Raw genomic sequence first — 25,223 nt, forward strand, 5'->3', positions numbered from 1 at the left:
TCCAACCTCATCTTTCCCATCTTTGCACCCTCCTGGATCCCTGGTCCAGACTTGCTGGAAAACGTGCCCTCCAACCCTGGACCCCAGCACTTTCTCTTTCCTTCCCCTGATGTCCCCTCCCTCGCCTTTCCCTCTGCGTGTTGCCCTCGTCCCTCCTCCTCCTCTATTAGGGCTGTGGCCATATGAAAGCAGTCCCCGAGGGAGGGAAAAGGAGAGTGAGGAAGAGACGGCAACTCTCAGAGCTGCAGTTTTCTCAGCTTCAAAAGGAAGACAATAAGAAAAGGGACCTCTCAAGATCAAAGGAAAGGATGGAACAATAAGTGAACACTCAGGAAACTAGGAAGTGGCTCGTTAGCATGGAGTGATTGCTAAAGGGCTGTGGGGGGCGGGGCGCCCAAGCTGCTGTTCCCTCAGCCCCTTCATTCCCAGACCCTGACCCCCCAAACCCTGCAGACCCAGGAGAGAAATGAAGAGGAGAGGACCGGGAGGGGGCCAATACAGAAGGAAGTGGAGTCCAGGGGAGGCGAGAGAGAGAGAGAAGCTTGCGGTTGGAGCCCCGCGGCTCCTAGGAGTCAGAGGAAGGGTGACCTGGGATGCTCTCCCCACCCCCTTGCTCCGTGTCCCTTCCCAAGGGGGCTGTCCCCATCCGGCCACAGCCTGGGCGGATGGGGGAAAGGCGGTGCGGCGCCAAGAAGAATGAATAATTGAAGTAGAGGGAGGAGGAGGAGGAAGAGGAGGAGGAGGAAGAGGAGGAGGCGGGAGCCGCCCGCACAGGGTCCTCCCCGCTCCGCACCCCACCCCCTCCGCCGCCCGGAAGTCGCTCCCCGCCTCCTGCTCCGCCAACATGGCCGCGAAGTCGGATGGAGCGGCGGCCGCGGCCGGCCCGGGGCCGGAGGGGGCGGCCGGAGGCGCCCGCGGCAGTACGGGCGGGCGCGGGGAGGCGGCGGCGGTGGCCGGGGGCCCCGGGGTGGTCGGGGCGGGAGGCCCGGGGCCGCGCTACGAGCTGCGGGACTGCTGCTGGGTGCTGTGCGCGCTGCTCGTGTTCTTCTCCGACGGCGCCACCGACCTGTGGCTGGCGGCCTCCTACTACCTGCAGGGTCAGCGCACCTACTTCGGCCTCACGTTGCTGTTCGTGCTCCTGCCCTCGCTGGTCGTGCAGCTGCTCAGTTTCCGCTGGTTCGTCTACGACTACTCCGAGCCCGCGGGGGCCCCGGGACCTGCCGCCAGCACCAAGGACAGCGGCACCGGAGGAGCCGCCATCAGCACCAAGGACAGCGCCGTCGCCTTCAGGACCAAGGAAGGCAGCCCCGAGCTGAGCCCCCGGCCCGCGCCCTCCTCGGCCAGCGCCTACCGCCGCCGCTGCTGCCGCCTCTGCGTCTGGCTGCTGCAGACCCTCGTCCACCTCCTGCAGCTCGGCCAGGTCTGGAGGTAGGACAAGAGCAGGTGGAGGGAGTTAAGTCTGAGGAGTGTGGGGACAAGGAGCTGCCTGCCGCCCCAACCCTGCTCTGACCTTTCCAGGTCCCCTTCTTGTCCCGACCTCTGCCCCGCCCCACCCCATTGCAGCTCCCATTTCTTCTCAGTCCGCTGCTCCTGACCTCTGCCCCCCTGACCTTGTCCAACCCGAGTCATCCCCTCAGATCTGCCCATTGCAGGAGGAGGGGATGGGGCAAGAAGGGAGAGAAAAAGATCTTCAGGGGCGTGTGAGTGAGGAGGACCAGGGCTCCTGAGGATACTGAGTCTTGGAACAGGGCCACAGGGCTGCCTCCAGCCCTGACCCCTCCTCTTTGTCCCAGTGCTGAGCCCAGAGTTAGGAAAGATCTCAGAAGTCCTTTCTTGTTCTCAAAGAAGCTCAATTTGGAATTGCAGCCCCTTCCCAACCTCTCAGGAGAGACAGGATTTGAGGCAGCTAAATGACCATCCTGCCTAAACTTCTTGGGCTTTTTGGGAAAGGATGTGCTGGACTCAGAGAGGAAGCTTTCTGCCTTCTTCTGCTTCCTAAGGACTCCCTCAGTGCCCTCCACCTCCAAAAGGGCCAACAAGATCTGGAATCTTGCATCTGACATTAAATGGTCATTGGCTGCCCTTTAATCCTAGGACAGTAAGGCAAAACTGAGGCTTTGTGCAAGCTGCTCACTTCCAGGCTTCCTTCTCTGCCAGGACTGAAGGTGCCTGCTGTGATGAGTTAATTGGTGAGAGGGGAATTCTAAACCTGGGGCTCCTCTTGAATTCAAACTGCTCTAGTACTTTGGGTCTTCCCATGCAGTGCCAAGATGAGTACACTTACTCGGTGATCACAGGCAAACCTCCTCCTCCCTCTGAGCCTCAGTTTCCTCATCTGTGAAATGAGGGAGGATCCCGACTCTTCTCATTTCATTGGCTTAACTTACCTTTCCTTACCTTTTTAACCTGTTGGGATGGTCAGGTGAGACAAGGTCTGCGTGAGGACCTTGAAAACTAGGACATATTTGGGGACTGTAATGGATTATCCTGCTTCTAACAGATGTGGGGGAAGCATAAGAAAAGTCACTCTAGAAATATAAAGGGAGATTCTTGCTGTTATATTTACTCTGCTACTTGTTAACACATTTTTCCTAACTCAGAAGATTCAGTTCTGAGTTGAGGGTTGGAAACAGGACTCCCAGGGTTTGTCCCAGCTGCTCACTTGCTGTGTCACCCTTGTTGTGTTGTCAGTTCTTTCTCTGCCTTGGTTTCCTCATCTATACCTGCCAAGATAATGTATATATTGCATTTAGTTTCCCCTGGGGAGGGGGGGGGAAGGGGATGGAGTACTATCCACACAAGGTGGTGTTATTATTATTAGCTCGACACATAAAAATATTCGTGTCTACATCCAGGAACTAATCTGCATTTATCATTCTGTGCCCGAGTGGACAGATGGTGAAAGTTATTTTTAGATTCTGAAATGGTAACTTCCTATTCTTGGTAGCCAAATCTTCATCCCCCTTTCCCTTCAGCCTAAAGTGGGCCAGCTGCCCCACGACTCCCTGGCTACCCTCCTCCCCATTCAGAATCCACTCACAAGAAGTGAATAGGTCTCTTCTTCCTCGATCATAGACTGAGTTTCCTTCAAATAGGGAAAAATGACCACAGGCAGGTGTTCTCGGGGGAGTGACTGGAAACAGCTAAGGGTTCACGGAGCACCATGGCTTCTTAGATAAAAGAGCTATTTCCACTATTTCCACTGTCTCCTAAGTGAGGGAGTTTGGATGAGATGACTTTGCTGGGATAGCAATCTAATGGCCATGGGGTGGAATCTGGCTCTGGAAGTGTGTTGTGTGGCTTGTATAGTATTCTTAAAACCCAGGGTCCTAGCTTCTCTTGGGGGAAACAAAAGATTGGCTGTGGCTGCATCAGGCCTGTAACAATATAGACAGGATATGTGTACTCTAGCTTCTCTGCTCTTCCCTTTGATTACATCTGGACCATTTCTCTTAGTCATGAGAGCATTCATTTAGCATGAGAGCCCTAACTTATGGTTCTATAACAATTATTTTATGAAGTACTCATTTTGTTCCAAGCCTACTGGTTGCCTTCTTACCTGCTGTATCTCCTATATCCCTCCTAATAATTCTGTCATGTAGTTAATATTAGAATTTTTACTTGACAGATGAGGGAACAGAGGCTAAGAGAGGGGGCATCCTTGCCCAAGGTCACACAGCAAGGGGTTGGATGAGCCAGGATTCAAAATTCTCTGCTTTCAAAGCCCAAGTTCAATTTATTCACCATGTAATGCTGCCACTAAAATGTCCCCCTGCTCAAAGAATTATGAGCCTGGGATTCCAAGATTCCAGGATGATAGAAAGTCAGTCTTCTGTTGTACTGAGATAAGAATGTGAAAAGAGGGAGAGGGAGTTGTACCATCAGGGTGTAGATAAGGAAATAGTGTATACTCTGGGGGAAATGCTAGATTGGAGGAGGTACTTTCAGGAGACTTACATCTTCATCTTGGTTTGCAAGTGACCTTGGGCCAGGCTTTTCCCACCTCTGGGCCTCAGTTTCCCTATGTTTGAAATGAGAAGATTAGATTGGATGACTTCAAGAGGCAGAATGTGCCTTTCTGGTCCTCATAACACCCTAGCATGGTGCTGGGAAGTGACTTGCTCAGAACAGCTTAAGGTCATCATTAGACTTGGGGACTTTCCCTCTAATACCCTCTCTGTCTAGGCTGCAACATTTCTCCCTCTGCCTCCTAATAAGCCCTTTACTCCAGAGGGGCTCTGAAATGAGTTTGTGACCTGCTGGTGCTTCATTCCCTGCACAGAACAGAGATGGCTTGAAGAGAGAAGTGGGGCTGAGGTCTGCAGAGAGCTGGGAAGGAATTACCCACAGCTGACTGTTCTCTTTGAATTCAGATTCTGCAATCAATTAGGGGAGATTTCGTAGAAATGGCTATGGAAATGAAAAATCCACATATAAGGTTACATTAATCATGTGAGAATTCTGACTCTGGGTCTAAATGAATGACCAGAGCTAAAGTCTCCAGACCCTTTTCAGAAGCTTGGGATCCTAAAATGTCTAAGAACCTGGCTGAATAGGGGGAAATCTGGAGAAGGTATAGAGAAATCACTGGGACTGGCTTTCCTAGAAATTAAGCAATGTTGGCACAACATGTTTGCTTACTATGTGAGATGTTCTCACAGATGTGCTGAGTGGCAGGAACAGGGGTAACAAGAAAGGAGGTGTGTATCTGAGCCCTGCAGAGTCAAACCTGAGAGGCTGGCCAGCCACTCATCTCCTAAGCCCGTGCTCCCAATCCTGACTCAAATAAATTTAACCTTAAAGATATTTTTTTTTCAATTCTTCAAGCTTATATAATGCTGGATGAAAAGCCCAAATGCTTTGGGAAACCAGGCAGGTAACATGGACATAAGGCACAAGGAGGGTCAGACAAGGGGATATTATGGGGAAGAAGCGTCCTGGAAGAGGAAGTCCCACCTTGCTACCCTGACAGTGCAGAGGAAACCATGGCCCCAGAGTTGTCGAGTCTTGATTTCTCCAGAGAAATGGGAAATTGGAGTTTTTGTGTGAACTTTCCCAATTTTCAACTACCAATTAAGATATTTTAAAATAATATTAACCAAATGAAACACATTTGTGCACCTAACTTCTTGTAACCTCAGGCAACTTCTTTACAATTGATAAGTCCCTTTCCCACAGATGTTGTATAATCTTAAACATAAAACAAGAGAACTCACCCCGCAGGACCCGTGTGAGGTGGCCCAGGCTTACAATCTCATCTCACCTTGACATCTCCCCTCTGATGGCTACTGATGACATCTATTTATTGGACAAGGAAGTTTAGGCTCAGAGAAGTCAAGAAACTCGCCCAAGGTCACTTGCTGAGTACGTGGGAAAGAAGTGAGAGGCCTACACAGCTTTGCACGATTACCAAGCCCAGCTCTATCCCAGGCATCCCACGCTGATTATGTTGGGGGATCCCAGAGCAAAGTCTCTGTGCAACAACAGATTTAATTCTTGAGAGGAGAGCAAATAGATCTTTTCAGCCAGATCCTCTGGCTGTGGGCTGGACACCAGCCCGTCTTCATCCCCCCCACCCCACCCCTCTATCAACCCTCTGAGCTGTTAAGCCACTGAGGGCTGTTAAGCCAATTAAGGTCCTAACCCTGTCTCCTCTGACCCTGTGGGCAGCGGAGCAGTAAGCCATGAATCCTGCTTTCCCTAATCTTGAACTCATGGGCCCCAGCTTTGCCCAGATAAGCATGGTTTGCTAAGCCAATTAGTGTGAGAAGGCCTAGCCCGGGATTCCTCCTGGGCTGTCAGGATCTGGGCACCTCGAAGTGGAGAAGGCGGGAGGCATTCAGGCTTTGGGGGCCTCCCTTAACACCTCTCCGAGTCTCTGCGACAGCCCTGCTCCCTCTGCCTGCTAACAAGCCCTGCGCTCCAGAGAGGTTCTGAGATGAGTTAGTGGCCCGTGGGGTGTACAGGTGGGCTCTGGGTCTCTGCTCTGGGAAGCTATATTCTTGGTATAATGTTCAGAGCATGGACCCTGGATTCAAGTGTTCTCAGCTCAAATCCTGACTCTACTACTTCCTATAGGTGACCATGACGAAGCCACATCATTTCTTGTCCCTCCTAAAGCAGGGACTGTAATTGGACCCATCCACCTCTTGGTCATTGGGGTTTAATGAGATAATGTGTACAGGGGTTTAGCAAGGGGCGGGTCCCACTATTAAGTGTTCAGAAACCCTTGGCCACAATTAGTGTGTCATCAGCCTGGGATTTTCTACTTGTGGAGCAAAGGTTTATTCACTGAACAGGCAGCCCCTGAGGCCAGAGTGACATGGTGGCCATTCATTAATCTGAATTTATTCATTCAGCAGCTAGGCCATGAAAGAGGGAGCTGGGAGAATTTGTCTGGAGGAGGAACAGGTTCTTAACTTGTGCTTTGCAATGTCCACTCTGGCCACTGAATGGAGACTAGACTGGAGGGAGGCCAGGACTGGAGTGACAGGGCCAGTTGTCTGCTTCAAGCTGAGCTAAAGGATTTCTGTCCTTCTCTGGTCCTCAGTTTCTCCATTGGGCACATGATGAATGATCAGAACCTGCTCTCTAGAATCAGCGGTGTCCTGCATCTGCCACTTCCTATGACTCTGGGCAGAATTCAACTGTGCCTTGATTTCCTCATCTGTAAAGTGGACATTCTAGTAATAATACCTATTTCACGTGGCTTGAGGATGTAGCAGATTAAATACTGCGTATAGATTTTTCAGCACAGTGCCCAGGACACAGAAGTACTCAACAATTATGATTAGCCTTTGTTAGTTGTATTATTATGTTTAAAATAGCCCAGGGCTTGGGTTCCATAGTGGTCTTCAAACTGTGTGTCACTGTCCTCTCTCCGTCATTTCAACCCAGGTGTCTCTGTTTGTCTTTTTTGATACATTGACCATGTGTCTCATATTTTGCTTTGAATAATCAGTGCTGCAGCTGAAACATGTTTACAGCCTTTGAACTTGTAGTAGTGACCCTCCAGTAGGTTCCTCCCTGCTCTAACTCTGCAGGGCTCCAGCTGGGGCCTCACCACCCACCTCCTGGGAGACCCCTCTGCAGGACACACTGCACCCCCACCCGCCCTCCTCCCTTGCCCATCCGCTGCAACAGGCCATTAGAGCTGCTCCTAACAGACACAGTGGCGGCAGTTGGGCCCAGCGTCCCCTGTTTGATCTATAAAGACCACACAGGAGAAGCCCTAGGGAGTGGGAGGAGGGAGGACTGCCAGGAAATGGCTTTGAACCCTGACAGCTGGGGCGAAGGTCTCCAGGGAAGGGAGGGAGGCTATTTGGGATCTGCTCTGGCCTCTCCGCTCACCACCCTGCCTTTGTTAGGGTGTCCAAATTTCCTCCCATTGGAAATTTGATCAGCCTCCGGTTGTCCTCCCCCCAAGACCCCCAATGCTACTTAAAACCCCAGTGATTGTTCTCAAGCTTGGCTCTGGTCCTGCCATTCTGGAGCACCAGGCCAGCCAGGATCCCACCTGCCCCAGGGCAAGTCCAGGCGCTTTGGCCTGGCACCGAGACCCTTGCCCTCTGCCCTTTCATCTCCTCCTGCTCCAGCCCTAGGATGATCTGCTGCTCCCTCTTTCAAAAGCAAGCCCCGCCTTTCTCCCTGGGTAGGGGCTGCCCTCTCTAGCAACATCCCTTCCCATTCATCTCCCAGTGAAATTCTGCACATTCTTCAAGGTCAAGCTCAATTGCCACCTCTTCCAAGAAGCTCTCCCTGGACAAACCAGCACACTACCGCCCCCTGCCTCCCAAGGCCCCATTTTCCACTTCCTTGACCAGCAAGAGTCATTGTTTTTATAATCTGAAACGGGAATTGCTTGGCAGTTCTGTTTGTTTATGGAAGAGCTACACATGCTTGTTGAAACCTCTGGAAGGACAGACAAGGCTTAGAGAAAGACCCCCTCCACTCATTATCTCTTGGAGTGGAGGGTGGAGTTAAGATTTCTGCTTAGTAATTATTTATTGCAATGCTTGAAGATTTTACTTTTGGTTTTAAATTAATCAAGGAACACATGAATACATTCAAGTATTTTTTTAAAAGTTCAGATAATCCTAAAAGTTATAACTATTAAATAAGACTTTAATCATTCATCTTTACACATTCCTGTTAAATAGGAAGTATGGAGATGAGGAATAAGGACAGTAGAGCCAAAACTCTGGCTCTGTCATTATGAGCTTTGTGGTCCTGAGCAAGTCACTTAATCTCTCTGTTCTTTAGCTTCCTAATCTGTGAAATGGGGATAATGTTTTCTCTGCATGGATGGCCATTGCAGAGGCTTATTGAATTAATATATGGATCATGTTTTGCACAGTACTCAGCACATAGTAGTGCTCAATTAATACCAACATTATTGGCCCATTTTACAGATTTGGAAACTGAGGGGCAGAAAGGAATGGCCTCCCAGTAAGAAAGTAGCAGAGCCAGGTTTTGAAACCATATTTCCAAGCCCATATGTGTAAACACTAGGCAATCCTACCTTCTGCTAGTGAAGTGTGTTCTTAGAAAATAATCAAGCATGTATTGTTTTGAGAAGGAGAAGGAAAAAATCAGAAAACTATTTAAAAATTTTAATGTTAATATAAAGTACCCACTGTTGGCACTCGGAGTTCTTCCTCTCAGACTGCCCCCCAGGCGCCATTACTCATTCCTCTTCACGCCACAGCTCTGCTCACATTCTGTTGTGATCGGCCTGTCTGCCCACCAGGCTGGTTTTCCCACCAATCACAAGCCCCTGGGAGTTGAGGCCTTGTCCCTTCTTCTGTCTCTGGTGATAACTGGCCCAGAACAGAGCCTCTGTTCCCCAGCCTTGCACACAGCTAGCTCTGCTGAGGTCCACAGCAGGTCATTGGAATGTGAAGGCTGTTGAAGCAGCCTTTGGATTTTGGGCTGATTGGCAGGCACTCAGGCAGTGAAGGAGCCTTCTGCAGTTAACGGCTGCAGCGCTGAGACCTGTTAGCCAACACCTCAGCCCTCCAGACTGTCAGTGGGTGGGGCTCAGGGCAATGCAGAAGATGTAATAGGAACAACTGTGGGTTGGGTTACCTCAAGGATATAAGCATGAGTGACTGAGGGTGAAGGAAGTAAAATTCCTTGTATGCAGTAGGTGCTTAATAAACGTTGGTGTGAACTCAGTAGAACCTTTGAGGTCATTTCACTTTTGGAGGTTCAGCAACTCCATTAAAGTCCAGGTGGCGGCTTGAGAACTGTGGTTGAGTTTTCCGAGGATGTGGATGAGAAAGCAAAGGAGCCAGGGCACTGGGCCCCTGTGCAGATGGAGTTGCCGCGACTTGCTAGCTGTGTGATCCTGGCAAGTTGCTCCACCAGCCAGAGCTCCTGTCTCCTCTGTGAAGCGGGGATGGTGACGTATCCACCTCTTAAGGTCAATGTAAATTCGCAGGGCTGGTCACATGGTGTAAGCCCAGAAAACATTCAACGCTGCTATCATTATTTGCCCAGCAGCAGCCCACCCTACTTGCTAAGTATCAAGAGAGAGGATGAGAGAGGGGCACTAAAGACCTAACTCTCAATAACCCTCAGTCACTGACCCCCTACTGGGGAAGAGGCTTGTTCTTTGGCTTCAGAGAAAGTACGTGGACATACGATGACCCGAGGTTAAAGGCTGCTCTTCAGGCCACCCTCAGCAGAGCAGGCTTCTCCAAAGGGGTGAACTCCATCAGCAGAGGTACACAGGCAGAAACGGGCGACTGTGGCAGGGATATTGTAGCAGAGACTTCTGCTGAAGCTTGGACGACACGTTAGACGACCTGAAAAGCCCCTTACAGTCTCAAGACACTGTGACTCCAACGGGTGGTTTTATGATGCTAGGTTCCATGATGCTTAACAAATTGGTAGCACCTGGGCAAGTTCAGCCTAAAAATATGTGTGTTTGGCCTGCACAGTGATTTTTTTGTTTTGTTTTTTTTAGCTACTTTTTAATGAAAAATTTTTTTTCCAGTACTGGGAAGTGAACCCAGGAACTCTACCACTCAACTATATCCCTAGCCCTTTTTATTTCTTTATTTTGAGACAGGGTCTTGATAAGTTGCTTAGGGCCTCAAACCTGTAGTCCTCGAGTCTCAGCCTCCCAAGTCACTGAGATTACAGGCACGTGCCACTGTGCCCAGCATGTCTAGCTTTAATGAAAATTTTTATTAGAGAAAAATGTAAACATATACACAAGTAGAGAGAGTCAGCTAATGATTCCCTGTGTACCATCACCTCACTTAACAGTTATTGAGTCCTGGCCAAGCTTGTTTTATGTAGGGCAGCACCATGCAGTAGGACTCTGGGTGACAGAATGCACTCTCCAATTCAGTAGTCTCTAGCCACACAAGGCTCTTGAGCACTTAGAATGAGGCTAGTGTGACCAAAGAACCAAATTTTTAACTACATTTAATTTTAACGAATTTAAATGTAAATTAACTCTATCTGGGAGTGTTGGCGATGTAGGTGTTGGAGAGCATAGTTCTGGAGCTCACCCCGTTTCCTTCCCTTTCATATTATTTTGAAGCACATCTCAGACATCCTATCATTGCCTGCATAAATATTTCAGTATAGCTCCAAAAAGATAGACTTTTGAAAAACATCTAAAATATGTAATAGTGCTATCATACATATAAAAAGGAATAATAATTTCTTTAAAATTCACACGGTATTTCTTTAATTAGTTGCCAACATTTCCAAGTTGGAACTTTCTTTTTGCATAAATATCCTAATTTGCAGCTATTCTTCAAAAATTGATAAAAAATATTGAAACTTAGTCATTTAATCTCCATTTTTCTCTGAGGGGAGCGATAGGGGTTGCCTCTAGAGTTCCCCAAAGCCCCAAATAATGCAGTCACCTTGGCCCCTCTGCACATTAATGTTTGAGACCCTGACTCTTCTGTCTGCAATCTCACAGTTAGGCCAGGGACGAGTAGAAGTGATGCTTTCTCCCAGCTGTGACTTCCAAGTGCCTTCATATGCCACCAGGAGGCTGGAATCCAGTTCACGACATCCCACCTCCACACAAGGATATCAGGAAAAGAAAAAGAGGGAACCAAGAGCCTTGGGATTTTAGAACATGGGGTCCCGAGTTTTAGTCTCTGCTCCGACTCAACCCATTTCACAGAGGGGGAGAGTGAGGCCCAGAGAGGGAAGGACAGCTGGCTGTACTCACACAGTGAGGAATGTGAGTGGCCAGAACCTGGTCCCAAATGCTTGGCTTGAGAGCAGTTGGCTGTTTCTGTGCCCAGCAACAGAGGGACACTGGCTGGAAGCTGACAGAAGTGTGCGGGATGAGAGAGGGTTTCAACTTTTCAGCCAGAGCCTAAAATTAGTGGCTGGGAAGTGCTTGGCATCGGTCCAGCAAGAAAAGAGGTGCTGTGACTCCGTAGGGGGCTGCGAAGGAGGAGGGAGACAGCCTAGCTCCCAACACCGCACAGAACGGGAGCCAAACGTGTCGAATCACATTCTTTACTGACATTTATGATTCATTTCACTGCCAACCCCAGGAAGGTCCTATTTTTTTACATCCTTGCTGGAGTGCTCAGAATTGAGGGGTGAGCTGATGGGGAAGGGGGTCTCGGCCAGCCCCGGCAAGAGCTGTCTGGGCCACCCTGCAGATGAGGTGGCAGATGTTTCCCTGAGAACCCACAGACTGGTCTGGGTCCCCGCAGCCTGGCTCGGCTTGACCTCTGCCCTGTGGTGACATAGGAATCACTCAGCCCTCACTTGGGATGCGACTCTGATGCTTTCTGGCTGTTGGACCCTGCACCTCACTATCCAAGGCCTGCTAAGCCTCTCCGGGCCATCCTCACCTGGAAACTGCTCTCCAGTCCTCCACTCCTGTCCCCCTGCAGTCTGTTCCTTTAACTTTTATTGTGTGTGTGTGTGGGGGGGGTGTACCGGGGATTGAACTCAGGGGCACTGATAACTGAGACTCATCCCCAGCCCTATTTTGTGTTTTATTTAGAGACAGGGTCTCACTGAGTTGCTTAGCACCTCACCTTTGCTGAGGCTGGCTTTGAACTTGTGATCCTCCTGCCTCAGCCTCCCAAGCTGTTGGGGTTACAGGCGTGTGCTACCACGGTGCAGGGCTGTTCCCTTTAAAATGCACTATTTGAGATTTTCGTGTGTCGTGGGATAAGACACCTTATCTTGGGATCAGACAACACTTCATCTCTGGCCTTCCCCTTTCTTCTTTCAGCTACAGCCATTCTGACCACTTACTGCTGCCCTCCTGCCCACCTCAGGACCTTTACTCATATTGTTTCTCTGCCAGAAACTCCCTTCCCTCCCATGTTCATCTGCTTAGATCATGTGCCTGCGTGAGACCATGGTCACCCCCTCTAGAAAGCCTTCTCTGACTCCAGGCCCTTCTCCCCTAGCTCTGCTGGAGCCTAGGAACATGTTTGAGGCCTGTGGGGAGCCTGGGGGATGTGTTTCTTATTAGGTATTTACAGGATGGTTTAATTAACACACAGGCCCCCCACGAGACTGAGTTCCCGACAGATGGGCTCAGCTCGTCTTGCTCCCCACTCTGTCCTCCATAGTCCCCGGCACATAGCAGGTCCTCAAAAATGCTTGGAAAATAAATGTCAAGCGGGGTTGGGGTGTAGCGCAACATGACAGAGCATGTGCTTAGCATGTGTGAAGCCCTGGGTTCAAACCCAGCTCCAAAAAATAAGTCAAGTGAACCTTCCCTTTCCTGAGACTCATGTCTTCTCATCGGGAAAATGGGAATCTCATTCGCAAACCTCCCAGGGCTACAGTGAGGATTTCTAGCACAGCAGGTATAGAAAGTATTGAATGAATGGTAGCTATTTTCTGGGGGGCAGACAGACCCCGAAAGGAGACCTTCCCTGTAAACTTATCCCACAGGGTCTTCTTTGGTCCTCTGTGTCTGGGGGACACATTCAGTAAGCACCAGGGACAGCCAGCCTAGGAGTGGGTCTCAGCCCCACCAGAAACTAGACTGAAAACTCCAAGCCTCCTTCTTCCTGGTCGGGCCTCTGATTCCAACAACCCTTTAAACCTCCCCTGATCCAGTGCCGAGCACCGGGCTGGCCGTTTCATGCATATTGCCACTCTCTGGTTTTCCCTTTGAGGTGGATATTGGGCTGATGGGTTCAGAGAAGGGAGGCAACTGGCCCAAGACCACACACAGTAGGTAAAGAAGCCGGGATCCCAGCCCAGGTTCCCTGGCCCCTGGTGCGGGCTCCCTGCCTCTGTGCTTGGTGCCTGTCCTCAGGAGCTGGCGAAGCAGAGCCTGTGAGGCATGGTCACCCTCTTCATTCATTTACTCACTCAACAAGTGAACATGCATTGAGCTTTCATGATGTGGCAGGTGCTAGGGACAGCCGAGAACAAGGTAGACTTGTCCCTGCTCTCGTGGAGCTTAGTTTCGTGGAGAAGGACCCACGACAAATATGTCAGCAAGTAAATTAAGGCATTTTGGGTTGTGCTGTGTGATGAAGGAAACGGGGTAACATGACAGAAACCGACCAGAGGGGTGGAAGTACTTTGGAAGAGTGGAGGGTCTGGGAAGCCTCTCTGAGGAGGTGACACTGAGCCCAGGTGACGAAGCAGGTTTGCTGGGCATCACTGAGACCTTGCCAGGCAGAGACCCTGAGGCTGGGCTGGGCTTGCTGTGCTCAGGAAGCACAAGTCCAGCAGAGCCAGGGGGCAATGAGGTCCGTGGGTGGACAAAGATAGGGCCACACGAGGCCTCAGGCCATGGTGAAGATTTATCTAAGAGTAGTGGGGAGCAGCTTGGCCTGACTAGGAGTCTACGAGACCCCTGAGCTGCTGCAGAGGACAAGCTCTGAGAGGCAAGGATGGAGGCCAGGAGGCCAGGCTGCTGGGGTATACTGGCTCGGGCCAGAGTGGTGACAGTGGGGGGGAGAAGCACTGGGGCTCAGGGCAGCAGGGCCTGCACGTTATCAGAGTTGGGTGGGTAGAGAGGGGCCTGAGGAGAGCTCCTCAGGGGAGGCAAGAATCTGTTACTGAGGCCCACAGTGGGCTGGACCTCCCCAGAATCCCCTGGGTCCCCTGACTCCTTCATACTATTGTCATTTTCTCCTCAGCTTTCTCTAAACCCATAGAATCCCAAGAGAAGCTTCTAGGTCCCTATGTCCAGCAGGGGTCCTCCCAGGCAGCCCTGCTGCACACCCTCCGTGTTCTAACAGAGGCAGCCTTGATGGGCAGCCGGGTGATGGGGACATGGAATGGGTATGAGGCTTGCTGACCTTGTCCCTTCTCCAACTCAAGGGGCCATGGAGAGCTTTTTGTGTGACTTTAGACAAGTTCCAGTCCTTTTCTGAGTCTCAGTTTCCTCATCTGTAAAATGAGGGCGATAGTCGTACCTACCTGAAAGGCTTGCAGTGATGAACGGACATGCTGATCTGTAGTTGGCACCTAATAAATGTGATAAATGTGGGTTGTCATCATTATGATTAACCCCTGAATACTGTCCCCTGCAGAGTAGTGATAGGCTTGACTGGCGGGAGGGTCCTGCTGCCTCCCGACCCCAGCCTGTTCAGTCGTCAGTGGTCTTCAGGGCGTAGCCCACCTTGGAGACCACAGAACTCGCCTGCCAGCCGGAGGCTGGTTCCTGGATGGAGTGGAGCGGGGGAGCCGCTGGAAGCTGCTGTTTTTGGCCCAGAGCTGTGAGGGGGTGTGGGGAGGGGCGAGAACACACACTCGGAAACACCGAGACTGACAGATGGAGGAGCTGAGGATGTGAGAGACACAGACAGACAGAGAAGGACCCAGAGTCAGGGAAAGGATGAGCAGGCAGGAGAAGACGGCCGGAAAACTAGCAGTTCCACTGAGCCACGAGCTGAGCAGCAAGCCAGCAGATGGACCACGCAGCCCAGGGACCAAAAGACCCCAGACAGACTCCTAAGCAGACCCGGGATCCAAGACAGACAGGAAGACAGATTATAAAAGTGGAACCAGTGTCCCCATGGATAAACAGATCCTCACAGCATCCAGAGGACAGACAGACAGGCTGACTCAGGATCCCAGGGTCAGACTAACAGAGGGACTCAGTACTGGAACAATGTGGCCCATAGTCTAAGGGACAGTCAGGGTCTCAGTATGAGACTGACACACAAATGATTGCCTCACAGTGATGTAGGGATGGGTAAAGATGCTGACCCTGTATTTAAGGGACACACGCAACAAGCAGATCTGAGCCACAGACAGACAATGACCCAGGATCAGAGGCCCAAGGTGGGGCCAGGTTTGACTGAATGAAGACTAAGGCGTGGGTCAGAAACCCAGCCTAGGGCCAGAGACTCAGGGTGATGCAAAAACAGGAGAGACACAGGTTGGCCCAGATGCTGAACCCAGAAGCTTCCTGGCTTCTCAGGAACATGAGACCCTCTGGTCCTCCACCCTTTCTTCTATTAGAGCAGATCCCTCAAACTCTGGGGGACGCTGGGAGTTTCCTGGGTCACAAGAGGCAGCTGGTCCTGGAGAGAATGGATGAGGTCCCATCCAGGTCTTGGCCCTGCTGCTTGCTGGTGGAGGCCCTGGAGTCCAGAAGAGGCAGCTCGTGGATCCCTGAGCAGAGGGATCTCGTGTCCTAATTGCTGGCTGCTCTCCTCTCTGGGGCCTTTTGCTCCCAGCCCCAATTGTACCCACTTATCAGCCCCTCCGAGTCCTTCCAGAACATGCTTCTCTTAGCACAAGACTGGGAGACAGCAAGTTAAACCCAAAGTGGACTTCTGAGTGCCTCTGTTTCTTCATCTATAAAAGGGGGGCAGCAAAAGTCCCCATTTGAGGGCTGACTGAAGTGCTGGGCTCCCATGGGCTCAGGCCACTCAAGTATGAGAACCACTGGGAGAAGAGAGGCCTTACAAGGACCCAGGGCATCAGGGGAGCTTCCTGGAGGAGGAAGGACAGAAATGAACCAGGGAGGACAGGAGGAGCCTGTGAGGTGCCCTGGCTCTATGCAAATTCAGGTAGAGACGTCCAGGGCCCTCCAGGATCAGGATGGAGAGGATCATGTTTATTCATTCATTCAGCAAAAATGTATTAAGTGCCTATTCCATGCATTAATGCAGGGGACACAGCGATGGCCAAGGCAGAAAAGTCCTTTGCCCTCGTGGAGCCCCAGGGATAGACTAGAATAAAAAATAAAAGTCTAAATAAATAAATAGATAAATAAGCCTATCTCATAATATTGAGAAGATAAGAAGACCAGGGAATGTGACAGACTAGAGTGATCTGGTGAGGGTGGCAGTACCATGGTGGGATGGGAGGCCTTGGAGGCCTCCCTAAAAAGGTGACATGTGAGCTGATGAGAGGTCAGCCACAGAGGGATCAGGAGAAGGGGTGCCCAGGTCCAGCGAGCAGCATGTGCAAAGGTCCTGCATCAGAAGCAAGTCTGGCTAGGTTCAAGAAACCTCCAGGGTACCTGGGGGGGGGGCAAATGGGACAGTGGCTTGAGGTACAGTGAGAAATGGACAAGGCAGATGGTCTAGAGCCTGAAAGCCCAGGGGAGAAGCTCAGGTTTGATTCCAAGTGTGATAGGAGGCCCTTGGAAGGCTTTGTGAAGGGGAATGACATGATCTGACAGCTTTTAAAAATATCCTGCTGGTCGCCATGTGGAGAGTAGACCAGAAGGGGGGAGGGTGGACGCAGGGAGCCTTCTCTGTAGAGAAGGCTGATGTGGCCGTCCAGGCAAGAGATGACAGTCGCCTGCACCAGCTGGTGGCATGGGAAAGATGAGCAGACTGGGGATAGATCTGGAGAAAGGAAGATGTGCCCCCTCCCCCGAGGCTGGATTCCTTGCCTTGAGCTGCAGCGCCCTTTTCTGTGAGTCGTTCAGTCCCATTTATGGTGACACCAACTCCTTTCAACTTCCTTTCAAGCCCAGTGGGATGTGGGATAGCCAAGTGGGATGTGGGATAGCGTAGGCTTCCTGGGGGAGGTGTCAAGAGAGGCTGCTGGTAGTTAGGAGGTGCAGAGGCCTCCACCCAGTATATGTTCCCCTCTCCCCCAACCACGTGCACATCCTGCTACAGCCTGAAAATCATTCTCAAATCTATCATGTAATTTAGTGCTTACAACAGGGAGGGTCATAAGGCTCAGAGAAGCAGAGAGAGACCATCCAGGGCCGCACAGCAGGTCCAGGGCAGGGCTGGGATGCAAACCTACCAGCAAGCCCAGCATATTGTCATCTTGCCTTTTAGTTGCTCAGTGCCGTGACACAGGTAGGGTGGCAAGTTGCCAACTCTGTTCTGGAGAAGGGGAAACTGAGGCCCGAGAAACTAGGTTGCATGTCCTGGGCAGGAATGTTGTTAGACCTTTGAGGGCTCTGCCTCTATCAGGCATATTAAAATGCAGCCACATCAAACATCAAATGTAAATTATATATAACCAGATAAAAGCCAAATTGCAGTTGACTGGCTGACATCATGTTCTGTTTTGCAGACATTTAATTAAACATTTATTAATTTTGATTCTGCAGTTTTTCCCTGTGTTTTAGAGCCAATTTTTTTCCAGGCCTCAAACATTTTCCTAGGCCCATGAACATCTCGCAGGCCCTTGGCAGCGAGTACCTAGCGCCTGCTGGAAAGAACAGCCAGTTTGGCCCCGTTGCCAAAAGGGGCAGAGCGAGGCAGAACCCAGGCCTCTCCTCCCCAGGCTGCAGCGTGCTCTTTGTGCTCCCTGCCGACCCCACGTTCCTGGGGCTCGGACACCTTTCTCCCATGGCAGGAGCCCTTTGGGCTGGGGGAGCCCTTTGTCTGCAGTTCGCCCAGAGCTGGCAGAGGAGAGGGCAGGAATGGGCGGGGAGGTGGGCAGGCGGCCTGTCAGGTAGTGATGGGTGCTGGCCAAGGGCCGGGCTTCCCTCATGCTGACCCAGGCCCGGAAACAGATGGTCTTCCAGCCTGAGAGAAATGTCCAGGGTGTCGCCCTCCCCCAACTCCCCAGGCCCCTTCACATTGGACCAGCTGGTCTCTCCTTCCTGTTCAGAGCTAGAGCTGTAGAAATGGGGTGGGGAGGAGGCGCAGGTGTGGAGGCTGGGAAAGACGGCCTCTGTTCTGGCTCCCTTAGAAACGCCGGGGCCATCTTGGTTTCCTCTTATAGCTCCCCACCTTTGGTCACCTTCAGGCCTGCCCTTTGCCCCTCCTGTATCCCCTGCCCTAGCTCAGTGCTGTCGCTGCGGTTCTGAACCAAGGCCCGGCCCCTCCTGGCTCCCCTCCAAACCAGCTTCGGAGCCAGCTTTGAGCTACCGAGCTGGCCACGTCACCTCTGATTCTGGGATGGAATTCAGATTCAGAAGAAAATCTGAAGACTCCAGTCCAGATTGGGGTGTGTGTGTGTGTGTGTGTGTGTGTGTGAGAGAGAGAGAGAGAGAGAGAGAGAGAGAGAGACGGCAGGATGGAAACCAGGGCCTCCTGCACACGGAGCACACACTCCTTTACTTCTCCGGTCCAGAATTTGATGCTCTTCACAATTCTAGTCTTTTTATGCTCCTACCCATTAAAACCCTCCTGTCCAGGCCCATGCGAACCCTGGCCATTCCCTCACATGGCCAGGTGCCTTCAGGCCTCTGTGCATCTGCTGGTTCTTCCACTTGGAATGTCCTTCCACCTCTTGGGCGCCTTCAGTGCCAATCCATGCTTTAAAATTGAAATCAAATCTTTCTTCCTCCTGGAACTGTTACCTGACTTCCTCCCCCAGGCTCAGTTATCATCTCTTGTCTGGGTTCCAAAGCGTCTTGTAACATCTGTTCCCCCTCCTACCGTTACTCCTTCCCAGGGGCGTGCAACAGGTAAGGACAGAGCAGGTGGCCACAGTGCGCTTGCTGTGTCAAGGAAGGACTCTGGCTGCTAAGATCCTTACGTGAGGATAGGCCCAGGCCCAGAGAACAGAAGCTACAGGGAGACAAATTTCCACTCTTTACAAGAAACACAATGCGGCCCGGGAGCATCTCCGAAGCTGCAGGTAGCGCTGAACGAGGCAGTGGGTGTCCCGCTGGGGCTGGAAACTGCTGAGGAATCCCAGCACTGCCAGAGACTCACAGGGAAGCACCTGTGCATTTTCCAAGGCAGTGGCTGAGGGACCAGCCCTCCCCCCTTCTGGATGCCAGTCCTGTAATGTGTCACATGGAGGGTGTGTCTGCGGCATCATCTGTGCCAGGAGGATCCGGGGATGAGGATGAGGGCCCTAAATTGGATGTTCCTGGCCACGTTTTGTGGGGGAGAATCTGGCTCTGAAAGGATCCCCAGAGCCGTCCAGCCCATCCTCTCAGCAGAGGAGAAACAAAGGCCCAGGGAAGGCCACACAGCTGTAAGATGAGGAGAGCTGTTGGAGGACACTCTGGGTATAAGCTGGTCCCATGGCACCGCAGTCCTGTCTCAGGCTGGTAGCACAACAGGAATACAGCTGGTCACTGTCCCCAAACAACATCCCGATAACAAAATGAGAGCACATCCACCTGGGAATAGACTTTCCAAATCCCTGGTTCTTCAATTGTAGATTCAAGCAACAGGATCAAATGCCAGTTTCTCGGGGCACACATTTTTGGAGTTTCCCTCTATGGTTTCAGCAGAAGCCTGCCTGCCCCAGGAATCAAGGAGCTTTGGGGGCTAGGAAAGGGGGAGGGTCTGTGGTCACAACAGCTAGGAGTGGAGCTGTTGAGCAAGAGAGGGGAAATCAGACCCAGAGAACTGTGTGGACAGGTCTCATTCATCCTCCCTGGGTACGGCACTGTACAGTATACAAAGTAGCTTCTCATCCATTTAATTAATCCTCATAACTTCTCTGGGAGGGACTAACTAGGGCTCAAAGAGGGTCTTCTCAAGATCACACAGTAAATTAAAATTGGAAATTGAACCAGGGTTCCGAGTTCCTTCCCTGCCTGCTCCAGGATTACCAGAGTTCTGTTGAGCTGGACACACTCGCAGTCAGACATGTATGCGTTCATTCAACCCACACAGATTGAGTGCCTAGTGTGTACTAAGAACTGAGGCTGCAGCAGTTAGCAAGCCAAACTGACCATTCATGAAACACAGCCTGAGGGAGATGCGTATCCCACAAGGACTGGGTGAGGAAGTCGGGTAAGCAGGAGAAGCATCTAAAGGTGGAGGGTGGTCAACAGACGCTTCCCAAAAGAAGTTGTGTTTAAAAGCTGAACTCTGGAAGAAAGGCAAGACTTATCCAGGTTTGGGGCAGGGGAGGAGAACAGAGGGGGGATCAGGCAAAGGGAACAGCAGATACAAAAGCTCAGCAGTGAGGGAGAGCATGGGAGCCCTGGGTTCTGTGGCCTTGCAGAGGAACTGGAGCCCTGAAGTTTGTTAGGGAAGTGGCATGAGAGGAGGCCGCAAAGTCTCAAGTGCCAGGAGAGAGGGAGCAACTTCCCTGCGCCCCCATGTGGGGACTGGGCCCTCAGAGGCGAGCTCAGGAACAGGTCAGGAAGCTGCTGGTGCAGAACTGGGGGCTGGTACCAGAGGCTGCACCTGAACTTTTGATGGTTTCCTGTAAGAAGCAGTGCCATCTAATGGCTAAAGTGCTGCCTGGGTTTGAATCCTGGACTTTACAGTGTGCAAAGTAGCTTCTCATCCATTTAATTAATCCTCACAACTCCTCTGGGAGGGACCAAAGAGGGCTCGGAGATGGTCTTCCTAGTTGTGTGATGTTGGACAAATGATAGGCCTCTCTGGGTCCCACTTTCCTCATCTATAAAATGGGGATGATGAGAAGGTATCCTTTAAGCTTAGGGCACTCTCAGATGTCAGTAGTCTTTCAAAGAAATTGGGATTGGGGATGGTGGTGCACCCCTGTAATCCAAGGTACTAGGGAGGCTGAGACAGGAGGCTTCCAAGTTCAAGGCCAGCCTCAGCAATTTAGCCAAATCCTGACTGAAAAAAAAAAAGGGGGGGGGGGGCGCTGAAGATGAACTCGGTGGTAAAGCGCCCTGTGTTCAATCCCCAGTACTACAAGAAAGAAAGAAAGTGGTCCCCGCATTGGTGGAGATGACCCTGTATTAAGGCCTTCCCTTGTGTCAGGACTTGAAGCTCCTGCGCCCGCCCATTCGGTGCTCTCCAACCACAGCCCCCCCCCCCCCCAGGTGATCCACCACCATTTTGCAGCTGAGGGAGGGGGCTGGGCATAGTAGGGACTCCCTGCTCTTGAGGGCGGGCCCTGGCAGGGACAGCCAGAGGCGGAAGAGCCGGGGGAGCTGAACCCGCGTCCCCTCCCGCAGGTACCTGCGCGCCCTGTACCTGGGGCTGCAGAGCCGCTGGCGCGGGGAGCGGCTGCGGCGCCACTTCTACTGGCGGATGCTGTTCGAGAGCGCCGACGTGAGCATGCTGCGCCTGCTGGAGACCTTCCTGCGCAGCGCGCCACAGCTGGTGCTGCAGCTCAGCCTGCTGGTGCACGGCGGCCGCGAGCCCGACCTGCTGCCCGGTGAGCCCCGCCCCGCCCCAGGCCCCGGGAAGCCGTGAGCGCCGCTTCAGGGCCGCTGGGTCAGGGCTTGGGGAAGCCCGCCCTATATTCTCATCACCCTCCAAGCCTCTCAAGACACCTGGTCCCCCTCGGACCTGGCCCCTCACCACCCCTCAGGTCCCCTGGGCACCCCCTCCTGCCCCTACCTCCCCCATCACCCGGGCAGACCAGACCCTGCCCTTCACCCCCTCAACATACCTTAGATTCACTGGGGAGTCCCCTGTCCCCTTCATTCCCTAAACCGTTTTGATCCCAGCCTGCATCTCCAGAGGACTCCCCTACCCCACAGATGGTCCAACTGCCGTTCGTTTCCAGAGAACCTGTCCGTTGCTCCCCCACTAGAAGTCCTGGAGACACCTCCAAGGCTTAGACTTGGTCCCCTTCCTGTCTTTCTATAGGCCCTCTTCACTCCCACCTGCCCCTTCTAGAACATTCCAGGCCAGCCCCCTCAACATCAGAGAAAAACTGCCAGCCCTGTCTCTCTGGGGCACCTGGTGCTGTCCCCACCTAGACCCTGCTCAAACTACCCTCAGTGTCCCAAAACACTGTCACCACAACTCAGACCCCCTGGGGATCCCTTGCCCAGCATAGGAGCCTCACCTGGGATCTTGTCTTGAGCCCTCAGATTTGAGTCCTAGGTGTCCCTCCACACCTAGACTCAGCCTGGTGCTCCATGTTTTCTAATGGCCCCTCCTGGCTCCCCATGCCCTAATCATGACCCACTCTTTACCTCTTCTTCCACTCCCAGAGTCCTGATCCTAATTTCCCACCCTCCCACACTAAGACCCCTGAATCCTAATAGCCCCATACTAGAGTCCTAGACTTCACCCCTGCAGATACCCAAATCACCCAACTTGGATGCCCCTTTATGCTCCACGCCTGCAGAAATACCCAGCCCAGCCACTCTTGCTCCGCCTCACCTCATCATTGTTCTTGAGGACCTCCCCCCAAACCCTCTCACACTTCTGCACACCCAGAGACCTCATGCTTCCTCACGCTTCCCTTATGCCTCCTCAGAACCCAGCTCCTGACCCAGACCCTCCCCTTCTCCCCGGACCCCAACCCAGACCCACCCTAACCCAGCCCATCCCATCCCCACCCTCTCTCCACAGCCCTCTCCACCTCTGCCTCCCTCGTGTCCCTGGCCTGGACGCTGGCCTCCTACCAGAAGGTGCTACGAGACTCGAGGGACGACAAGCGGCCGCTGTCCTACAAGGGCGCCGTGGCCCAGGTACTGTGGCACCTGTTCACCATCGCAGCTCGCAGTCTGGCCTTCGCCCTCTTCGCCAGCGTCTACAAGCTCTACTTTGGCATCTTCATCGTGGCTCACTGGTGCGTCATGACCTTCTGGGTCATTCAGGGGGAGACAGACTTCTGCATGTCCAAGTGGGAGGAGATCATCTACAACATGGTGGTAGGCATCATCTACATCTTCTGCTGGTTCAATGTCAAGGAGGGCCGCAGCCGCCGCCGCATGACCCTCTACTATTGCATCGTCCTGCTGGAGAACGCCGCGCTCACCGGCTTCTGGTACTTCAGCCGCAACTTCTCCAACGACTTCCACTCGCTCATCCTGGTCTGTGTGGTGGCCTCCAGCTTTGCGCTGGGCATATTCTTCATGTGTGTCTACTACTGTCTCCTGCACCCCAATGGACCCATGCTGGGTCCCCAGGCACCTGGCTGCATCTGCCCTGAGACCCCAGGGACCTGTGGCCCACCAGCCGATGCCATCACAAGTCCCCCACGGTCCCTGCCAAGGACTACAGGCGCCGAGCGAGATGGGGCCTCCATGGGGGGTGAGCGTGCAGGGACCCCCACGCTGCCTGTCTTCCAGGTGCGGCCTGGCTTGCCTCCCACACCAGTGGCCCGCCCCTTGCGGACAGAGGGGCCTGTCATTCGGATTGACTTGCCTCGCAAGAAGTACCCAGCTTGGGATGCTCATTTTATTGACCGCAGGCTCCGGAAGACTATCCTGGCATTGGAGTACTCCTCTCCCGCCACACCACGGTTGCAGTACCGGAGCGTGGGGACCTCCCAAGAGCTGCTGGAGTACGAGACAACCGTGTAGGCCACAGTCTGCTCTGACAAAAAGGGATGGACTTGGCTGATCCCACATCGACTACAGTGTTGAGCCAGGAATTTCAGGGCTACCAGGCTGTGGGGGCATGGATCTGTTGATCCAAGGGTAGAGTGGCCCCATCATTGGGTTCTTTTTAAGGGAGGGGGCTGTCTTATGGAGACTCCAGCCCCAGGCCCCATTTACAGCCCTGTGGCCAGTTCCCTAGATTCCCCTGAACCAGGGCCCAGGGAATCAACTGGTGCTACACTCCTCGTGAGCTGCCCCACTTTCATGGGGCCTACGTACCATACCTGTTGCAGGGGGCCCCGCACCCTCTCCCCTGCTTGGCATTGTCCACACATCGCCCCTGGTGAACCTACCAGAGGAAGGGCACTGTCTGGAGTTCATGGCGAGGCCCAGTGCGCCTTGGGGGTATGGCAGTGGGCTGCCTCTGTGGTGGGAGGGGATCACTGAGAAGGATGGAGGAGGCCATGGGAGGTGGGGGTGAGTTTGGAGCATCTTGTGGACGGCATCAGCATAGTACCTGGAGGGTCTGAGGCCTGGAGTTAGGCAAGAGGGCAGCTGAAGGAGGGAGTAGGGGTGGGTGGTGAATTGGGATGTGGGCTGATAGTGCAGAGATGGAAAGAACCCCAAGGGGTCCAAACTGGCATAAACCTGGAAGGGTGGAAGATCTGGGGGAGGAGAACCTGCAGTCCAGGGTCAAGTCCAGAGAAGGACTCTTTGGGAAATATACTTCGTTGTGGGCTCTGTTATGGATGAGGTTTGACACCTTGGGTGAAAATATTTCAAGGAGGCATTTTTTGCTCTAGATGAACATCCAGAACATTCCTAAGATCTTGAGCACAGCAGATAAAATGTTTAGGAGGATACATTGTCTGAGTTCAATTATAGATGAGGATCTAGCTCATTTGGCAGAAGAACTATTGTAGAGATGTGCTTAGGTCCAGAAGAAGTTCTAGAAGAACACTTAACTGATGAAATGTCCTAGGAAGTCTGTCATATATTATGTATGACAAGCAAGGACACTGGACCCCTGATGCTCTGCTGTGGAAGATTCTAGTGCTTGCCATGGTGAGGGGTGGGGAGCTCTAGAAACCAATGCAAATGGAATGTTCTGGGTGTACTTATGGGACTTCTAGGCTCCTGTCCACCTTGGTCTACAGTTATCTTTCTAAAAGGAAGTTGTCCTCAGAACCCCGAAACATTTCAGCTGCCAACTGGTTCTTAGCTAGAAAAAAGTAGATCTGGGGATGTGACATGAATCCTGGATTTCAGCCACCCTGCAGATGCCGCTCTGGGGAGGGTGTCTGGGAAGCTGACTTATTTTTGTCTTCAATCTGACAACCTCCCCAAGACCTATGTTCCATTCCCTTGGCCTGAACATCCTGGGGTGCTCATGGGATCACTCATTCAGGGCCACTTCTAGTCCTGGAAGGGGTGCAGAAGGTTGGGAGTAGAGAAGGAGGCAGCTCCACGGAGTGGAGACAGAGCCTCTAGGCAGAGACTGGCTCCCCTTCCCACTCACCCATGCCCGCTAAGCTAAGGCATGTTTGCTGGGAGGATATCTGAAGCTCAGCTGCAGGGTGGGGCCGCAGTGGGTGTTAGAATCAGACTATGCAAATTAGAGGGGGTGCTTAGCCCTTGCCGGCTCAGC

At 52.4% G+C, this 25,223-nt stretch overlaps 1 protein-coding gene across 1 annotated transcript; it reads left to right on the forward strand.

Annotated features, from left to right (window-relative positions):
* Positions 1-844: 844 nt before the first annotated feature.
* On the forward strand, positions 845-23,557 carry Xkr7 (XK related 7). Its single transcript, XM_026402160.2, has 3 exons — positions 845-1,428; positions 21,248-21,450; positions 22,602-23,557. The coding sequence occupies exons 1-3, from the start codon at positions 845-847 to the stop codon at positions 23,555-23,557; spliced, it is 1,743 nt and encodes a 580-aa protein (XP_026257945.1).
* Positions 23,558-25,223: the final 1,666 nt, after the last annotated feature.

This window comes from Urocitellus parryii, chromosome 6 (genome assembly GCF_045843805.1).
Source record: "Urocitellus parryii isolate mUroPar1 chromosome 6, mUroPar1.hap1, whole genome shotgun sequence".
Taxonomy (NCBI): domain Eukaryota; kingdom Metazoa; phylum Chordata; class Mammalia; order Rodentia; family Sciuridae; genus Urocitellus; species Urocitellus parryii.

Excerpts from the sequence above, each read along its gene's own strand:
- Xkr7 (XM_026402160.2), top strand. The coding sequence starts at position 845 with ATGGCCGCGAAGTCGGATGGAGCGGCGGCCGCGGCCGGCCCGGGGCCG. Across the intron at positions 1,429-21,247 it reads CAGCTCGGCCAGGTCTGGAG|GTACCTGCGCGCCCTGTACC; the intron begins GTAGGACAAGAG and ends CCCCTCCCGCAG. Across the intron at positions 21,451-22,601 it reads CGAGCCCGACCTGCTGCCCG|CCCTCTCCACCTCTGCCTCC; the intron begins GTGAGCCCCGCC and ends CTCTCTCCACAG.